At 46.3% G+C, this 15,654-nt stretch overlaps 1 protein-coding gene across 8 annotated transcripts in view; it reads left to right on the forward strand.

Annotated features, from left to right (window-relative positions):
* pald1a (phosphatase domain containing paladin 1a) overlaps positions 1–15,193 on the forward strand; it is a 44,754-nt gene extending 29,561 nt beyond the window's left edge. For all 8 annotated transcript variants that reach the window (XM_077000534.1, XM_077000538.1, XM_077000537.1 and 5 more), the window contains exons 19-20: positions 6,762–6,917; positions 14,297–15,193. In XM_077000534.1, coding sequence (XP_076856649.1) covers positions 6,762–6,917; positions 14,297–14,446 — 306 coding nt within the window. In that variant the 3' untranslated portion in view covers positions 14,447–15,193. The remainder of the gene's footprint in view (positions 1–6,761; positions 6,918–14,296) is intronic.
* Positions 15,194–15,654: the final 461 nt, after the last annotated feature.

Raw genomic sequence — 15,654 nt, forward strand, 5'->3', positions numbered from 1 at the left:
TCATGGCCTTTTCCAGATGCTTCCTGCTCATGGTAGATCTTGAGAAATCTACTCCCAGGTGTGATGGAGGTAACAGGAGGTGTGAGCAGCAGTCCCTCTGCCCCTGTGTGACTGTCCCTGTGTCCCTCTACCCCTGTGTGAGTGCCTGTGTCCCTCTACCCCTGTGTGAGTGCCTGTGTCCCTCTACCCCTGTGTGAGTGCCTGTGTCCCTCTACCCCTGTGTGACTGTCCCTGTGTCCCTCTACTCCTGTGTGACTGCCCCTCTGTCCCTCTGCCACTGTGTCCCTCTACCCCTGTGTGAGTGCCTGTGTCCCTCTACCCCTGTGTGACTGTCCCTGTGTCCCTCTACTCCTGTGTGACTGCCCCTCTGTCCCTCTGCCCCTGTGTGACTGCCTGTGTCCCTCTGCCCCTGTGTGACTGCCTGTGTCCCTCTGCCCCTGTGTGACTGCCTGTGTCCCTGTGTGACTGTCCCTGTGTCCCTCTGCCCCTGTGTGACTGTCCCTGTGTCCCTCTGTGACTGTCCCTGTGTCCCTCTGCCCCTGTGTGACTGTCCCTCTGCCCCTGTGTGACTGTGCTACTTCGTCCCTCTGCTCCAGTGTGGCTGTGTCCCTCTGGACCACAGGACTCTGACCACACGTGTTTCATATTATGGACTAATTTCGTATGTCCGTAACTACCACAAGTATAACTGTAGTTATTGTATGACCTCAATCTTCAAAGGAATGTGATCCAGTCATCCTGTGGTTTTGTAGACCTGTGGTTCTGTGGCCATGTTGATCTGTAGACCTGTGGGTCTGTGTACCTGTGGTCCTGTGGATTTGTAGACCTGTGGTTCTGTGGCCATGTTGATCTGTAGACCTGTGGTTCTGTGTACCTGTGGTCCTGTGGATTTGTAGACCTGTGGTTCTGTGGCCATGTTGATCTGTAGACCTGTGGTTCTGTGTACCTGTGGTCCTGTGGATTTGTAGACCTGTGGTTCTGTGTACCTGTGGATTTGTAGACCTGTGGTTCTGTGGCCATGTTGATCTGTAGACCTGTGGTTCTGTGTACCTGTGGTCCTGTGGTTTTGTGGCTTTGTAGACCTGTGGTTCTGTGTCTGAGTTTTCCTCATGTTTCTCTGGACAGCTTCAGTGAAAAGCAGTGAGACAGTAGCAGAGGGGTTAAGAGTTCCAGCAGAGTATTAGAGGTCACACTTCTTATGATGGAATAACTTGACTGCAGGAGAATATCAGAGGTCACACGCCTAATGAAGGAATAACTCAACTGCAGGAAAGTATTAGAGATCGCACTTCTAATACTCTCCTGCAGTTGAGTTATTCCTTCATAAGGAGTGTGACTTCTTATGAAATAATAACTCAACTGCAGGAGAGTATTCCACCTGTTTATTTATGCATAAAACACTAACATTTTTAGCGAAGACAGGCATGCCGGGATATGAACATGTGACTGCAGTATATGCAGTGTCTGTCTGAGCTTTGTTATTCATAGGGCCGCATCCATACAGTGTTCACTCCTGTTATTCCAGTGAGCATCCAGGAGGTCATGAACCCGAAACCTTCCAGCCCCACCTGTGGACTATTGACATCAGTTCACTTCTGTTTCCATTAGAGTGAAGAACTAAAGTATTACATCACTGTGGCTTTACATGTCTGTAGCCCCTTTAAACATAAATAAACGGATTCTCCAGACTGGGCTCAGCAGGGTCAGTAATCCTGCGTGCGCTCTGAGGGTTTGACAGTTTGAACTGCATTAAGAAGTCTCTACACTCCAGCGCCGCCCTGCAGGCCAACAGTGCTCTGCTAACGCAGCCTTCTTCCTCAGCCCTAAACCACAAGTACGCCTCATCTGGGGAGCAGAGGGCGGGAGTGTCCACAGTGGGCCCGTCCTCTCCAGAACGGGGCAGCACGCACAAGGCAGCGCCTCGTTATCGCTTCCCAGTCTGCTTCCTAAACGATCATGTACTCACACCTACTCCCACTCATTGTTTGTGCCCCTGTAAACACACCCTCACCCCCATCCCTGCTCTCACGCTCTCTCTGCAATCACTGCGGCGACAGAGGCATTGGGAAAACATGCCGTTTTAATTAGTCTGGAACCTGGCGTTCATCTTAAGTTTGTCCTTAGAAAACATGGGTTGGTTAGAGAGTGTGTGTGTGTGTGTGTGTGTGTGTGTGTGTGTGTGTGTGTGTGTGTGTGTGTGTGTGTGTGTGTGTGTGTGTGAGAGAGAGAGAGAGAGAGATTGGTGTATATGTTTGTTGGCAAAATACAGAGTGGGTTTTTGCCTTCAGTGAGTGTATCACACACAATTCTCTCACTGAGGGGCCCATATTAAAGAATAGGACTGCTGGTTTTCATCCAGACTGTAATAAACTTGTCATTCTTCATCATATCTAGAAGTTAATACTAGAGCTGTGCAGTGCTCTTCCTGTGAAGGCTCCTTCAGGCAGTGCTGTGTGTGAGGAGGAGAACGCTGTTAATACCAACGTGGCTGGGAGTGTGTGAGGAGTGTGTGCTCACTACAGCTCCATCAGAATGCTGGCGGATGCCATTGCTGGCAGGGCGAGTGCTCCGGGTCACGGCACCACACCGGCACCACACCGGCACCATGCCTACACCACACCGGCACCACACCTGCACCACACCGGCACCACACCTACACCACACCTACACCACACCTACACCACGCCTGCACCACGCCGGCACCACGCCGGCACCACACCGGCACCACACCGGCACCACGCCTGCACCACGCCTGCACCACGCCTGCACCACGCCTGCACCACGCCGGCACCACGCCTGCACCACGCCGGCACCACGCCTGCACCACGCCTGCACCACGCCGGCACCACGCCTGCACCACACCTGCACCACGCCTACACCACGCGTGCAGTGTCGGAGCAGATGAACCTGGCTTGTTCTTCACCAGTTGACCATGAAGCATCCGCAAATAAAGTGTGTCTGATTCTGCCTCGGCAGTGCTGAAAGATGAAACTTCCTGCTGAGGGGTGTGTGTGTGTGTGTGTGTGTGTGTGTGTGTGTGTGTGTGTGTGTGTGTGTGTGTGTGTGTGTGTGTGTGGTGGTGGTGGTGGTGGTGGTGGTCGGTTGAATAACTTCCACCTGAGTATGCTTTGTACCCCAGTCATGTTTCATACGTGGAAATATGCAGGACTACATCATTCAGTAAACAGCAGCTACTACACACACACACACGTATGCACATACATGCACACACGCGCACACATATACACACACACACACACACAGTGGCGCCTGGCTCTTCGTGTGCGTCACGTTTGTATCTGTGGCTGGAAAATAAGGCAAGAAGGAGGTCTGTTAAAGTGTTCATTCCATTCCCCAACCTACAACACACACACACAGACTGCACAGCTCCTGTAAACTGCTGTTAAGGGAACGGAGAGGGGCCAGGAAGCCCTGCCTGTCATCTTGAGGCCAGCTGATCGAGAACTGAACCAACAGAGGCAGTAGAAGAGGGGGTCTGTAGGTCTGGGAGGGGGTCTGTAGGTCTGGGAGGGGGTCTGTAGGTAAGTGAGGGGTCTGTAGGTCTGGGAGGGGGTCTGTAGGTAAGTGAGGGGTCTGTAGGTCTGGGAGGGGGTCTGTAGGTAAGTGAGGGGTCTGTAGGTCTGGGAGGGGTTCAAGGGGTGTGTTCAATGTCAGCCGCTTAATAACATTTAGATGAAAAAAAATACAGAATTTGTAATATAACGATTTAAACCAACATTTAAAAATGACAGATGGACAGATAAAAGTCTGAAGCATCACACCACTGACCCACACCACTGATCCCTGCTGTTGTAGACTGCCTGTGAATGAATGCAAATGAAGCGTGTGCTTTCACTGAGATGACTGTGTAAATGAAATGTGTGCTTTTAAGGTGCTTTCAGTTAACTCATTGTGTGACTGAAGCGTGTGTTGTAGGGTTAGGGTTAGAGGCTTACCCAGAGGCCCTAATTATTGCAGGAAACCTCCAGCCCCACATTCTCCACAAACTGTTTTGCACAAATGATTACAAACAAATGTCACCTAGCAAATTATTTTGCAGTCATTTGGCAGACCTCATCCAAAACCTGACTGAGTTAGGACTTCACTTACACACGTGCAAGTGGTTAGGGTTCCTGTTAAGGTTAGGGTTAGTGGGTTAGTGTTAGGGTTAGTGTTGGGGATAGGGTTAGTGGGTTAGGGGAAAATGTTAGCGTTAGGCTTTCAGTAAACATGGACTCTGGAGACATCCTCCTAGACTGGCAGAGCTACTGCTGGATGAGAGGTTCAGTTGTTTTTTCTGCTCCGCCATCAGGGATCTCTCCTGTGAGGAATGAAGGGAATTCATCACCTGTAGTGTGTGTGTGTATGTGTGTGTGTGTGTGCGTGCGCGCGCGTGTGAGTTTGTGCATATAAGGCTCATATGTGTGTAGAGTTGTGCTTGGCCAGACTGTTTATACACCCTAGAGCAGACTTGTCGGCCCCTGCCTGACGTAGAGCCCCTCGGGATGCGCAGCTGTTCAGAGATGTACAGCGTTCATAAGCCATAATCTTAGCACATCTCTCTTTGGCATGGCAGGTCTTTAAATAGACTTGTCTATTACTTTTGCTTGTCTGGTCACCATTCAGCTATCTGTTTGAGCTATTTGCAGTTTCCTGTAATTACTTTGATGTGAATATGCTGTCACTTATTATGTCATGCACTGCTGGGTGTAGAGGCAGAGGACAACTAAACTCTCTAGGGCAGAGATCAGCCAGGCGGGGCTCTAGTGATGTGATGTGTGTGTGTGCGCATGTGTGTGTGTGTGTGTGTGTGTGTGTGTTTTGGCGATTATGCTGACTTGAATTCCTGATGGAAAGACTGTGCTCTGTTTCTTTTTGGCCTGTTCAAAGGAATGAAGGAAACATGGGAGCGCACACACACACACACACACACACATGTCAGCGGGAATGCAGAACGCTAACCATAGTCATGCGCGTGTGTGTCTGGTTTCAATCTCCTGTAGCTTCAAACTCCATTAGAGGTGTGAAGTCTGCGGTCATAGTTCTGATGAGTGAGAGTGTGCGTATGTGTGTGTGTGAGTTGAAAAAGATGGTTCAATCTAGGTTTCACACATGGCTTCCATGCACTGGTACCATGATGCTCCAGACAGAGGTGTGTGTGTGTGGGGGGGGGGGGGGGGGGTGTATTCATGTGCACATATGCATTTGAGTGCATCTAAAAAGGTATCACAAGGAGTACCAGGCCCTCAGGGTAATGAGGAAGTAAGACACACTCATACATTCCCACATACAGTTACACACGTGTGTGTTTTTCAGTGAATTCAGTGAATTATATCAGACATTTTCATGAAAGTACTTATTATATTTTCAACATAGGACATTGTAATTCTTAGTTTGTAAAAGAGAGCTTTCACAATGACTAAAATTTCATCCAATAAGTCCAAAAATGTAATCCTTTATACTGGATTATATTCCCAAAGGGTGGGATTAGGGCAGATCCAGCCTGCAGGCCTTTTGCAGTCGCTCCTCCCCTGCAAACTGTGGGCTGCTCAGATATTGGTCGCTGGTCTGGTAGTACAAATATTATCTACATGTCTGAGGTACAGACGGACAGAAAAATGCAGAAAATTCCTGTGCAGTGCAAACTCATCTCCAAAGCAACAGAAAAGAAGTTAGCATGTAAGAAGCTAGCATTTAACTCTGATGTCAAGTTAATGCACATATCTGAGGGGGTTTTCCTCCAATTTTCCTGCATGTCATGGAAAATCTGCTATTTCATGGGAAAATGCTGATTTCATGGTCCATGACACAATTTTCACGGCTCTGAACTGATACCCTTCTTCTGAAGAAAGCTGCTTTAATGGCCGTGGGTACCATTATCACTCCCAATCAGTACACTTCTTCACATCTCTGCTCTGCTTGGGAGAGTGACCACTTTAGGGAATATATTCTTTCATCCTGAGGCTCATTTACCCTGGCAACAGTTGACTGACTGGTGCCAGTATTAGCTTCTGGACTAGCGCCAGCTCATACTGACGTGGGCTGTGGCAGGTGGAGCTTCTTCATCTTGGAATATGCATCAGTCAGGATACAGGGAGAGACCAAAAAGGGGTACTAATTACTTGAACAAAATTGCCGTATGGGAAAATGTGGGGATTGTAAACGGTCTTCCCATGAGTGTTAGGGTTGCTGCATTAGAATGTTTGTGAGGTTTACTGTTTTTTGTGTTGTCCAGATGTTGGATTGGTGTGTGTGTGGGTGTATGTGTAACTGTTGGGAAATCTCTAGAATGTTCTTAGTCACACTGGTTCATGTGCAACAGACTGACAAACATTAGAATGGTGTTTGTGGAGAATCTGATTTCGTTTTCTGATTTATTTGTTTATTTTTGTTGGGCCTGGTAAATATGGATTTAGTTCCGTCTTTAGTTGTGCACTTCCAATGGAGCATCTGAACTGGTAGATTGTACTTGCTTTGAAGTCTGAATCCTTAATTATCCCCACGATGATCCACAACCCTTTACTGATTATGCAAAATAATTAAAACTAATTTCCCATGGTGAGCCTAAAATTATATAAGTTCTATATTCTATATTTTACAACTTGGATGTAACTCCCAAAAATATTGTATAATGGATGATCCTTCATAAAAAGCTTGTTTTAATCTCTCCCCCCCCCCCCCCCCCCGCTCTCTCTCTCTCTCTCTCTCTCTCTCTCTCTCTCTCTCTCTCTCTCTCTCTCTCTCTCTCTCTCTCTCTCTAGATTAAGAGCAGTAAGACTGAACAGGAGAGACACGCTCTGTTGCTAAGGAGTCTGCAGTATCTGGAACGCTACATCTACCTGATCCTGTTCAACACCTACCTGCATCTGGAGAAGGCCAGTTCCTGGTCTCGGTCTTTCACTGCCTGGATGCAGGAGGTGAGGTTGTCACAGCAACCTGGTACACACCTGTGTACAGCCCACCTGCTTCAAAACTGCTCCTGCTACATGGAATCACAGACACACAGGGTGTGATTGAAAACAAGATTCATGAAAACGTGTGTGTGGTGAATGTGGACAGCCAGAGCAGTTCTTGATTAATCATTCCTCAATTGTTGGGAAATATGCTACAGTCTTTAACAAAGGGACTAAATCTCTTAAAATCTAATTTGAATGATTCTGCAGATGCAGGAATCTGACACTTTGTTTGTGTACGTATGAATGGTTGTGAACTTGTCATCGAGTTTGCACAATCTACTGTTGCCACAGCACTTACCAATGTACTTGCACTGCTATGCCAATAGGCCTACTGTTCCTCGACCATTGGCACATTTCCCTACAGTTCCCTTCACTAATCCTAAAGGTAGAGTTACGCCAGGGTTAGGCCTGTGTTGAAAAAATCGATTTTCCGATTCAGAATCGATTCGCATATGATGATCTGATAATCGATTCGTACGTCCAAAGATCGATTTTTTTAGTGAACTTTTACCCCCGCCTCGTCACTGAATTCACGCAGGCGCGCTCGGTCTAACTAACTGTAAAACAACATGGCGTCGGACAGTGACGGTAACGACGATAGTCAAATCGGCAATCTAAAAACAGAAGGACAGTTTATCCAGTGTCAGTGACTAGTCCATGTCACTGACAGTTTACCCAGTGTTTTTACAGTTTTAAAAAGTTGGAAATGTTCTTGTAACGTTGGGCGCAAGGCAATGGACACAGAATTCTTTGCACTTTCCAAATCGTTACGTTTATTACATTTACCGAAGCGCAGACAGCGCACATAAAACACGTTTACATAGAACATGTGTGACTCAAACAACGACGAGCACAGGACGCTGCGCGAACGCACATTAAATAGACAAACCACACAAACCCCCAGTGATGACGAGACGAGCCACAGGTGAGACCAGTGACTGTATATATGCTCTCTGGGTGAGATGGATTATCACAAGACGCACCCGCACCCACGGAGACGACAGACGATTAGACGCAGACAACGTTAACACACGCCCAAAAGGGAGGGGTCGGGGACCGTAACGTGACAATTCTGTTCTTATATTCGCACTTTAAAGAAAAATACACATTTTATACTTTCAGTTTATTAAGTGTGAGCATTTTAAAAATAAAAATGCATTTGGTAGCAACAGCTTTTGGGTGAATTCTTAATTATTTCAATCATAATAATAATGCACTGGTTAGTGTCCCAGTAGAAGTCCACTGTTGCAGATATAGACACCTCAAAGATGTCCTCTGTTTATTGTCCTGGATTACCTTTCTTGAAGGTAGATTTATGATGACCCTTTTCACCAGTCTTTCAGCCATCAGTAACTACCAACTACCAGTAACTATTTGCTGATTAATATCGATATAATACTAGTTTTAACATGTTGCTTTTGTACATAGTCAGGAAACAGCTCAAATACATTTTTAATAACACTAAACCCCGAATTGGATCGAATCGGATCGAATCGATTAAATCGGATTAAATCTAAATAAATCGATTCTTAATCTTCAGAATCGGAATCGGATCGATTCTTGGAATTTGAATCGATACTCAGCCCTAGCCAGGGTTACACTAGGTTCTCTACGCAACTAAATAATGTCGTCCTGGTGGCTCCTCCCCCGTGTGTTGGCCCTGCTCGTTGCCACGGTGCGTTGTTGCGTTGTGAGGTTGGGCACCTCTTAATTTTTGTAACTTTGCACATGCCAAGCTTCAGCAAAATGAACAAAGCCATATTTATATATCAGACCCTCCAGAAAGTTGCGATGTTGCGATTTACAACTTCAACGCAACTTCAAGCAAACCCCGCGAATTCAGGGCGGTGTTGCAACTTCAGCCAATCACCGCAACTTTCCCGCAAATTTGACCGATCACTGATGTCGTCTTGATGTGACGTCGACAAACTCCCGCCTTACCTCCGTATATACGTTCAAGAGGAGCAGACTGAAAGCAGCATGAGCGACGAAAATAACGGCAAAAAGATCGGGAAAAGCAGTATCCCGGTACACTACATGAAAACGGGGATAAACTGTCCAGATCCGACCCGCGAATTGATTATCTATGGCCCCCTGGATGATATTTAATTACTATTAGAACCGGCCCGCAGGCCACAGCCGCCCGATGGTGTTTTGCACCCTCAAACACTACATTCCCCACAATGCAACGGTAGCCCGCGAAGTCACTGCAGCGCACGCAAGCGGCGAGGGTCTGAGATAAAGTTTATAAGTTTAAACTTTGAACTGAGATAAAGTTTAAAGTCAGAGATGAAATTTATTTATCTCTGATCCATATCTATGAGTTACTAGTTCGCTCTGGCGCCAACCACTGGCGATCGATGTCGATATAATACTTAATTTGTGTCCATTTTACAGGCCGCCCGGTAACAACTTACGTTCGCTAACCCTGCCCCCCTTCCCGTCAACAATTAATGTTCGCCACCCCCCCCCCCCAAAGGTTCAAATCTCACTTCAAGCGATCTTGAAAAGTTGGCAACCCTGAATAAATAGGTAAATAGATAATTAAAATGGACTACTAAATAGAGGAAACCATACAACATTTACTCCCTATTGTAATGTACTCACAAAAAAGCAAAAACACACCGCAACTTCCATCGCAATTTTTTTGAAAAACACCCGCAACATCAAACATTTTAGCCCGCAACAATCACAAAAAAGGCCCGCGAAATCCTGGGGGGACTGATATATTGGCAGGGTTCACTTTTTATCACATAGCAGAAGAATAAGTGAACTGCAGCTGCAGTGCCACTTCAGACTCCTACAAGAAGTTCAAGGAGAACGATCCCAGTGGGAACATGAGAAAACCGACATACTTGCTCACTGGGGGCTCGGACTTGGACACTTGTAAAGCTGCTTTGTGAAGACAACTGTTGTAAAAAGCGCTATATAAATAAATTTTGATTGATTGATTGACCTGGTACAGGCACAGATATTGAGGCCCACACATGGAAGGGATGGTTAATGCTCAGACACCTCAATTCGTATCGGGGCCGGTACCATAGTTACCCCAACATAAAGCATTATTTCGACATCAAGCATTACTTCACTATGTTCAAGAGAATGGCCCAAGTCGTCAAATGGCCAAGAGAAAAGTGGGCAGTACACCTGGTCCCTGCACCGTGAAAGAATGTGCCTTGCACAGACTATTAAGAGGCGAGCACGATCCTTCTTGGGTTCGGTCAGTTGGTATAAGCAGTTACTACCAAACTTTTCCAGCTGTATTACGGTCCTAACTGACCTCACGAAGAACGACAGACTGCAGAGGGTGAAATGGCCAGGTGAGTGAGAAGCAGCATTTATGGATTTAAGAGTTCTTGTGCTCTGAGTCTGTGATGTCTAGTCCAGACTACGAAACCGTTCATCGTTCAAATGGATGCGTCTGGGACTGGACCGGGCACATTACTTGTGAAAGAAGACTGAGTGAATTGCGCAGTCCAGTTGTGCTCGTCCCAAAAAACAATGGGGAACTGCACCTTTCTGCTCTGTTGGGCTGATCCTGTGTATCAGTAGGAAACTGTTTCCCAGAGAGATGAGCTAATCCACCATCGAGAAAGAGGCTTTAGCAGTGAATTGGACATTAGAGTCTTTGAAATACTATCTGATGGGTTCCGACTTTACATTGGAAATGGACCACAGGGCGTTGAAATGGATGAGGCAAAGGAAAGACAGTAATACAAGAATTACACGGTGGTAATTATCCCTACAGCCGTTTTGTTTCCATATACGGTACAGGAGGAGCAGCCAGAACGTGACTGCGGGCTTTCTGTTGAGACTCCCAGAAGAGGATGGTGCTTAAGGGGGGTGTGATGCGGTTAGCCCATCCCCAGCCAGATGCCACCCCTGGGCCAGGCAGTGGTAATCAACTCATGAATTATTAGTCATTTACCAGGAAAGAGTGACTGCAAAAGGATGAGGCTCACAACAGGCTATACAGACCTATGAGAGGCGGAGAAAAGGTGACAACCCAAGATTCACGGGGGGTTGACTCGGCTGAGCTGAATCGTTACTATGATTGCCCAGCGTTGTAGCTATGACAGTAGGGGTCATAGAATGTTCAGTTATGAGGGGCAACTGACTGCTGTTTTGATAGACTGCTTGTCATTTTTTGTTCTCTTTGAGAGATTAAATAAAGCGGGAAAAGAAGCAAGCAGAGTCCTGATCTATAAGCCTCTGGGCCACTCATTACCTAAGAAGGCCAATGCTACCACACCAGTATAATCCAGCTTTAACGCTAGCACTAGCCCGGCTGTGCTGGCTCTCTGCTCTTCGAGCTGAGCTGGGTTCACATGGTGAGCTGTTGCTCATCATTGTCCATCTGCCGTGCTGGTCAGCTGGGATCCTCACTACACTCTGGAACTTTCAGCCCAACAGATGGCACAAGGGCTCATTCACAACTCCGTGCGAAACGACCCTCTGTCATCAAGCAGAAAGCTGAGGAACCCATGTTGTAGTACTAGGCTGTAGTAAAAGACTAGTAGTATTAGACTATAGTATTAGCTGAGGAGAAATGGAACATCTGTCCCAGCCCACACAGACCTGGTTCTATTCATGTGTGGGAACTGGGAGCCGTATCTGCTGACTGACTAAGGCCACATTGTGTGGTGGAGTTTTACTGCTGGTGGTCCATTGCTCTCCAACCCAGTTCATCTCTGAAGAGCAAAAGAGCCCCCAGAAGCCTCCAGACTTTGTTCATGGCGCCAGTTTGGATGGACAGACTTATAAATGTTTTTTGGATTTGAAGAGAAAGGCTGCTGTAAACCGAAGAATAGCAGGGGCTGCTTATGGCAGAATTCAGCACCTTTAATATGTGGGATCATCTCTGTGTGTGTGACCCTAGTGATTTAATCCCCGTGTGGCTTAATGTCATGGCTATTTACTGTCCATTGTGAGACCAAAGTGGATGAAGTGGAAATTTATCTCCTGTTTGCAAACTTACAGGGCAAAGGTGCTCTGTGTACGTGTGCGTGTGTTGTTTGGATCTGATTAAAGGGAAAGTTGGAGAGGGGACCGGAAGGTTGTGACTGGTAGTGTGGAATATGCCACTGGGATCGGTGCTTTGATGCATAATACATTTCCATGGTAACACTTCCTGTATTGTAACATTATATGAATGAAGGAGACTAGCCATGTCTCCCATGGTGACGTATGCTTCTGAAGTTTCCCACCATGCTTGCTACAGGCTTGGATGTAAAGTGTGTGTGTAAGTGTGTAGTCTGGTAATGCAGAGAGTGAATGTAATATAGATTTATTTCCAGTTTGTGAGCATTAATTTTCCCTAAGTGGAACTCAAGAAGACAAACAGGCTTCAGAATATGGTACACACACATTCTGCAGATGTACAGATTTACACTTCACACACACCCACCCAGCCCCCCAATGAGTGTTTGTTTTAGGTTTGTGCTGATATGTTTAGTGTGTGTGAGGATGGTGTGTGAGGATGGTAATACACTGTTATTTCAGTATCTCTGTCGAAAGATGTATGACCACAGACTGGAGTCAGAAGTGTGTGTGTGTGTGTGTGTGTGTGTGTGTGTGTGTGTGTGTGTGTGTGTGTGTGTGTGTGTGTGAGTGATCTCATGATGTGATGTCATTTATCCCCTTCTCTTCCATGTGGTTCCTGCACAGTACTGCCCACACACACACACACACACACACACACACACACACACACACACACACACACACACACACACACACACACACCAGAACCACCAGGATCAAGAATGTGAGGAATTAAAACCCACTGTACATGTTTATATCCCCTGACATACTGTAGATGTTATTTTAGGTCCCCTGACATACTGTCTTTCCTCACTTTTTCTTTCACCCTCTTTCGATTATCAATCATTGGCATAACTTTATAATAAAGTTTACAAATTCCATCTCTAACGGAACACAACTGTAGTGGTGTCGGTTCCAGTCTCTCAGGGCCTCCCAGTATCGGAGGGACTCATCTGTTGGTTCCAGTGACTTGTGCTTTAATTAGCTTCTCTCCTCTCAAAGGTCGGGGTTTAAGCAAGAATGTTTGGCTGTAGGCCAGCAGTACAGATCCACAATCTGTCTGTATAAATTTTCTGTCATGTATAGATGCAAAACCAGCACATTTCTTGGCTTCAGATGTAGTTTATCCAGACAAGAATAAACAAAGACAGCTGGGGTGGTGCCTGCTCCGGCGCTGGGGGATTGGTAGTCAAAAGTCCTCAGACCCGATGTTGCTGGAGCAAAATGAAATTTTTATTCCATGTTTATGCTGATATAATTAAAGATGTTGATGAGATGTCAGCCCTGACTGTGGTTATTCCCACTCTCAACACTGCAGCTGAGAAGCTGCACTCTGCTTCACTTTTTTGAGGCCCAACCCCAGGGAGGCCCCACCCCCTGATGTAGTGGTTGTGCTTGTCTATCAAGGGGGAAACCTCGCATAATAGTTCACCACTGTTCGTTAAATACACATGAATCCCTGTTTTATTTGCCAACCTCATGTCTTATGTGATGTATTGATCCTCAACCATCCCCTCCTGATCCCCTCCTCAATGCCTCCTCCTGATCCTTCCCTTGACCCTTCCCTCCTGATCTCCTACCCAACCCTCCCCTCCTAATCTCCTCCCTAACTCTCCCCAACCCTCCCCTCCTAATCTCCTCCCTAACTCTCCACTCCTGATCGCCTCCTCCTGATCCTTCCCTCGACCCTCCCCTCCTGATCTCCTCCCCAACCCTCCCCTCCTAATCTCCTCCCTAACTCTCCCCTCCTGATCCCTTCCTCAACCCTCCCCTCCTGAACACTTAGGCCAGCACCACAGCAACATTAGGTACATTAGAGAAGGCATTGCTAACAGCTGCAGACCACCCATGGTGAACTTGGTCAACAGCAAGGCAAAGAGTTGTATGTCGGCCTTGAAACAATCAGTCCTGAGACACACAATAATTTGATTACATGTCTAAACACCAGCAGCTGCTGTCTTTACCCTCTAAAACTAAATACTCAAACAAGTATTTGATCTACTCTCTAATGAGGTTTGATCATCATTGATCAGTAACTACAGTAGTAAATTTATCCTCAGAGTCTTAAAACTTCTGTTGTCTGGCTTCATCTTAAAAAGAGCAATCTAGATCTCATTGCTCTTAATTATTACAGTCCAATATAAAATAATTCTGAGGATGATCTTTGGAAAAAGGTGTCAATAGTCTTTTGCTCTGACTGTTCTCAAAAAATTTGTTTCCCTTTCTCTTGCGCGCGTGTGTGTGTGTGTGTGTGTGTGTGTGTGTGTGTGTGTGTGTGTGTGTGTGTGTGTGTGTAGGTGGCTGCAAGAGCTGGGGTTTACGACCTGCTGGACCAGCTGGGATTCTCTGAGTTTGAGAACCTGAAAGACTCTACTCTCGCTCGCCTTCGCGTCCGCTGGCAGGACCGGAGCAGCACATGGGCCCCGTTCAGAGGAGAGCTGATCTGAGTCCGCAGAGCCAGGCCGGAGAGCCAGGGCAGTGCCGTAATCTGAGAGAGAAACAACATGTAATCTGATGATGCTGAGTGTTTATCCAATCACTGTGCATTAGGAAATCCTTTTCATTTTAATTGTGTTTTTTTTTTTATTCCTTTCTGTGTGTAGGTTATTTTATTCCTTTTCCACAGTGCGCTCGGTGTATGTACATAGCAGACTTCCCCAGGCCCCACCGCTGCTTCACGTTAGTGTTGTGGAGGTGTTAGCAGAGTGCTGGCCTCTCTCAGCCACCATTAGCAGCTCCCTGCGGACACACATGTCACTCTCACGCAGTGGCGTGATGACGTGACGGAACAGAGCTGATGTCAAGTTTTATTAGCATTCTGGAAGCTCCATGTGCCATTGCTACCATTGTGTTGTCTGTCCCCTGGCACTAAAGTGCTGGTATTACACGAGGGGCTTTTTGTAGTTCATTTTTCAGGCACCTGAAATATCAATCTACCCTCTTATGATCTCACTGCATGTGTAGCGTTGTTGAAAACATGCCGTTATTTACATTTCCAGTTTTTCATTCAGTTTGTATAGTTTGTTCATCCTAATTTCCAGAACTTTTTTGCTTTTTGAATCGAAGTCATTATTCCTGGAGAACAGATTACTGGAGAAACCACTCTTGCTTTGTAAAAGTGAAGCATACAGTATTTTAAAATGAGATGTTTTTGCACTTCTCATTAAATATGGTTTACCTAACTGCAAGCATCAGCCTTCTATATGTGTGTGAGAATTATTAATGACTAAAGGTCATTATTACAAAAGGCTCAATCCTTCATTCTCACTGAGCACTCCAGAATAGTTGTGAGTGATGAATCTTCATGAAGATCTGGGGATTTCTCCAGAGATGCAGAAGTTCATCAGCTTAAACTGTTTGTCCTCCACCATCTTTCCTCCTGAGGATGTGGTCTGGCTGTCTGTGCTGAATCGGTGTACTTGCAATGGAAGAATGAGATTCCCACGCCCGTGTGGAATTAGATCCCACTGTGGATTTTGGATCGGAAGGGGACAGTCAGAATTAACACGTTTCAGTGCAGCACCGAGAGAAATAAATGTGTGCTAGAGTGGGTGGGTCAGGTCTTTGTCCTCACACACAGACCTCTGCCTTCCATATACTTTAACTGGTTATATAAAAACACATGTAATGCCCTTTCTGCAATTATTCCAGTCTT

This window comes from Brachyhypopomus gauderio, chromosome 3, assembly GCF_052324685.1.
Source record: "Brachyhypopomus gauderio isolate BG-103 chromosome 3, BGAUD_0.2, whole genome shotgun sequence".
Classification (NCBI taxonomy): domain Eukaryota; kingdom Metazoa; phylum Chordata; class Actinopteri; order Gymnotiformes; family Hypopomidae; genus Brachyhypopomus; species Brachyhypopomus gauderio.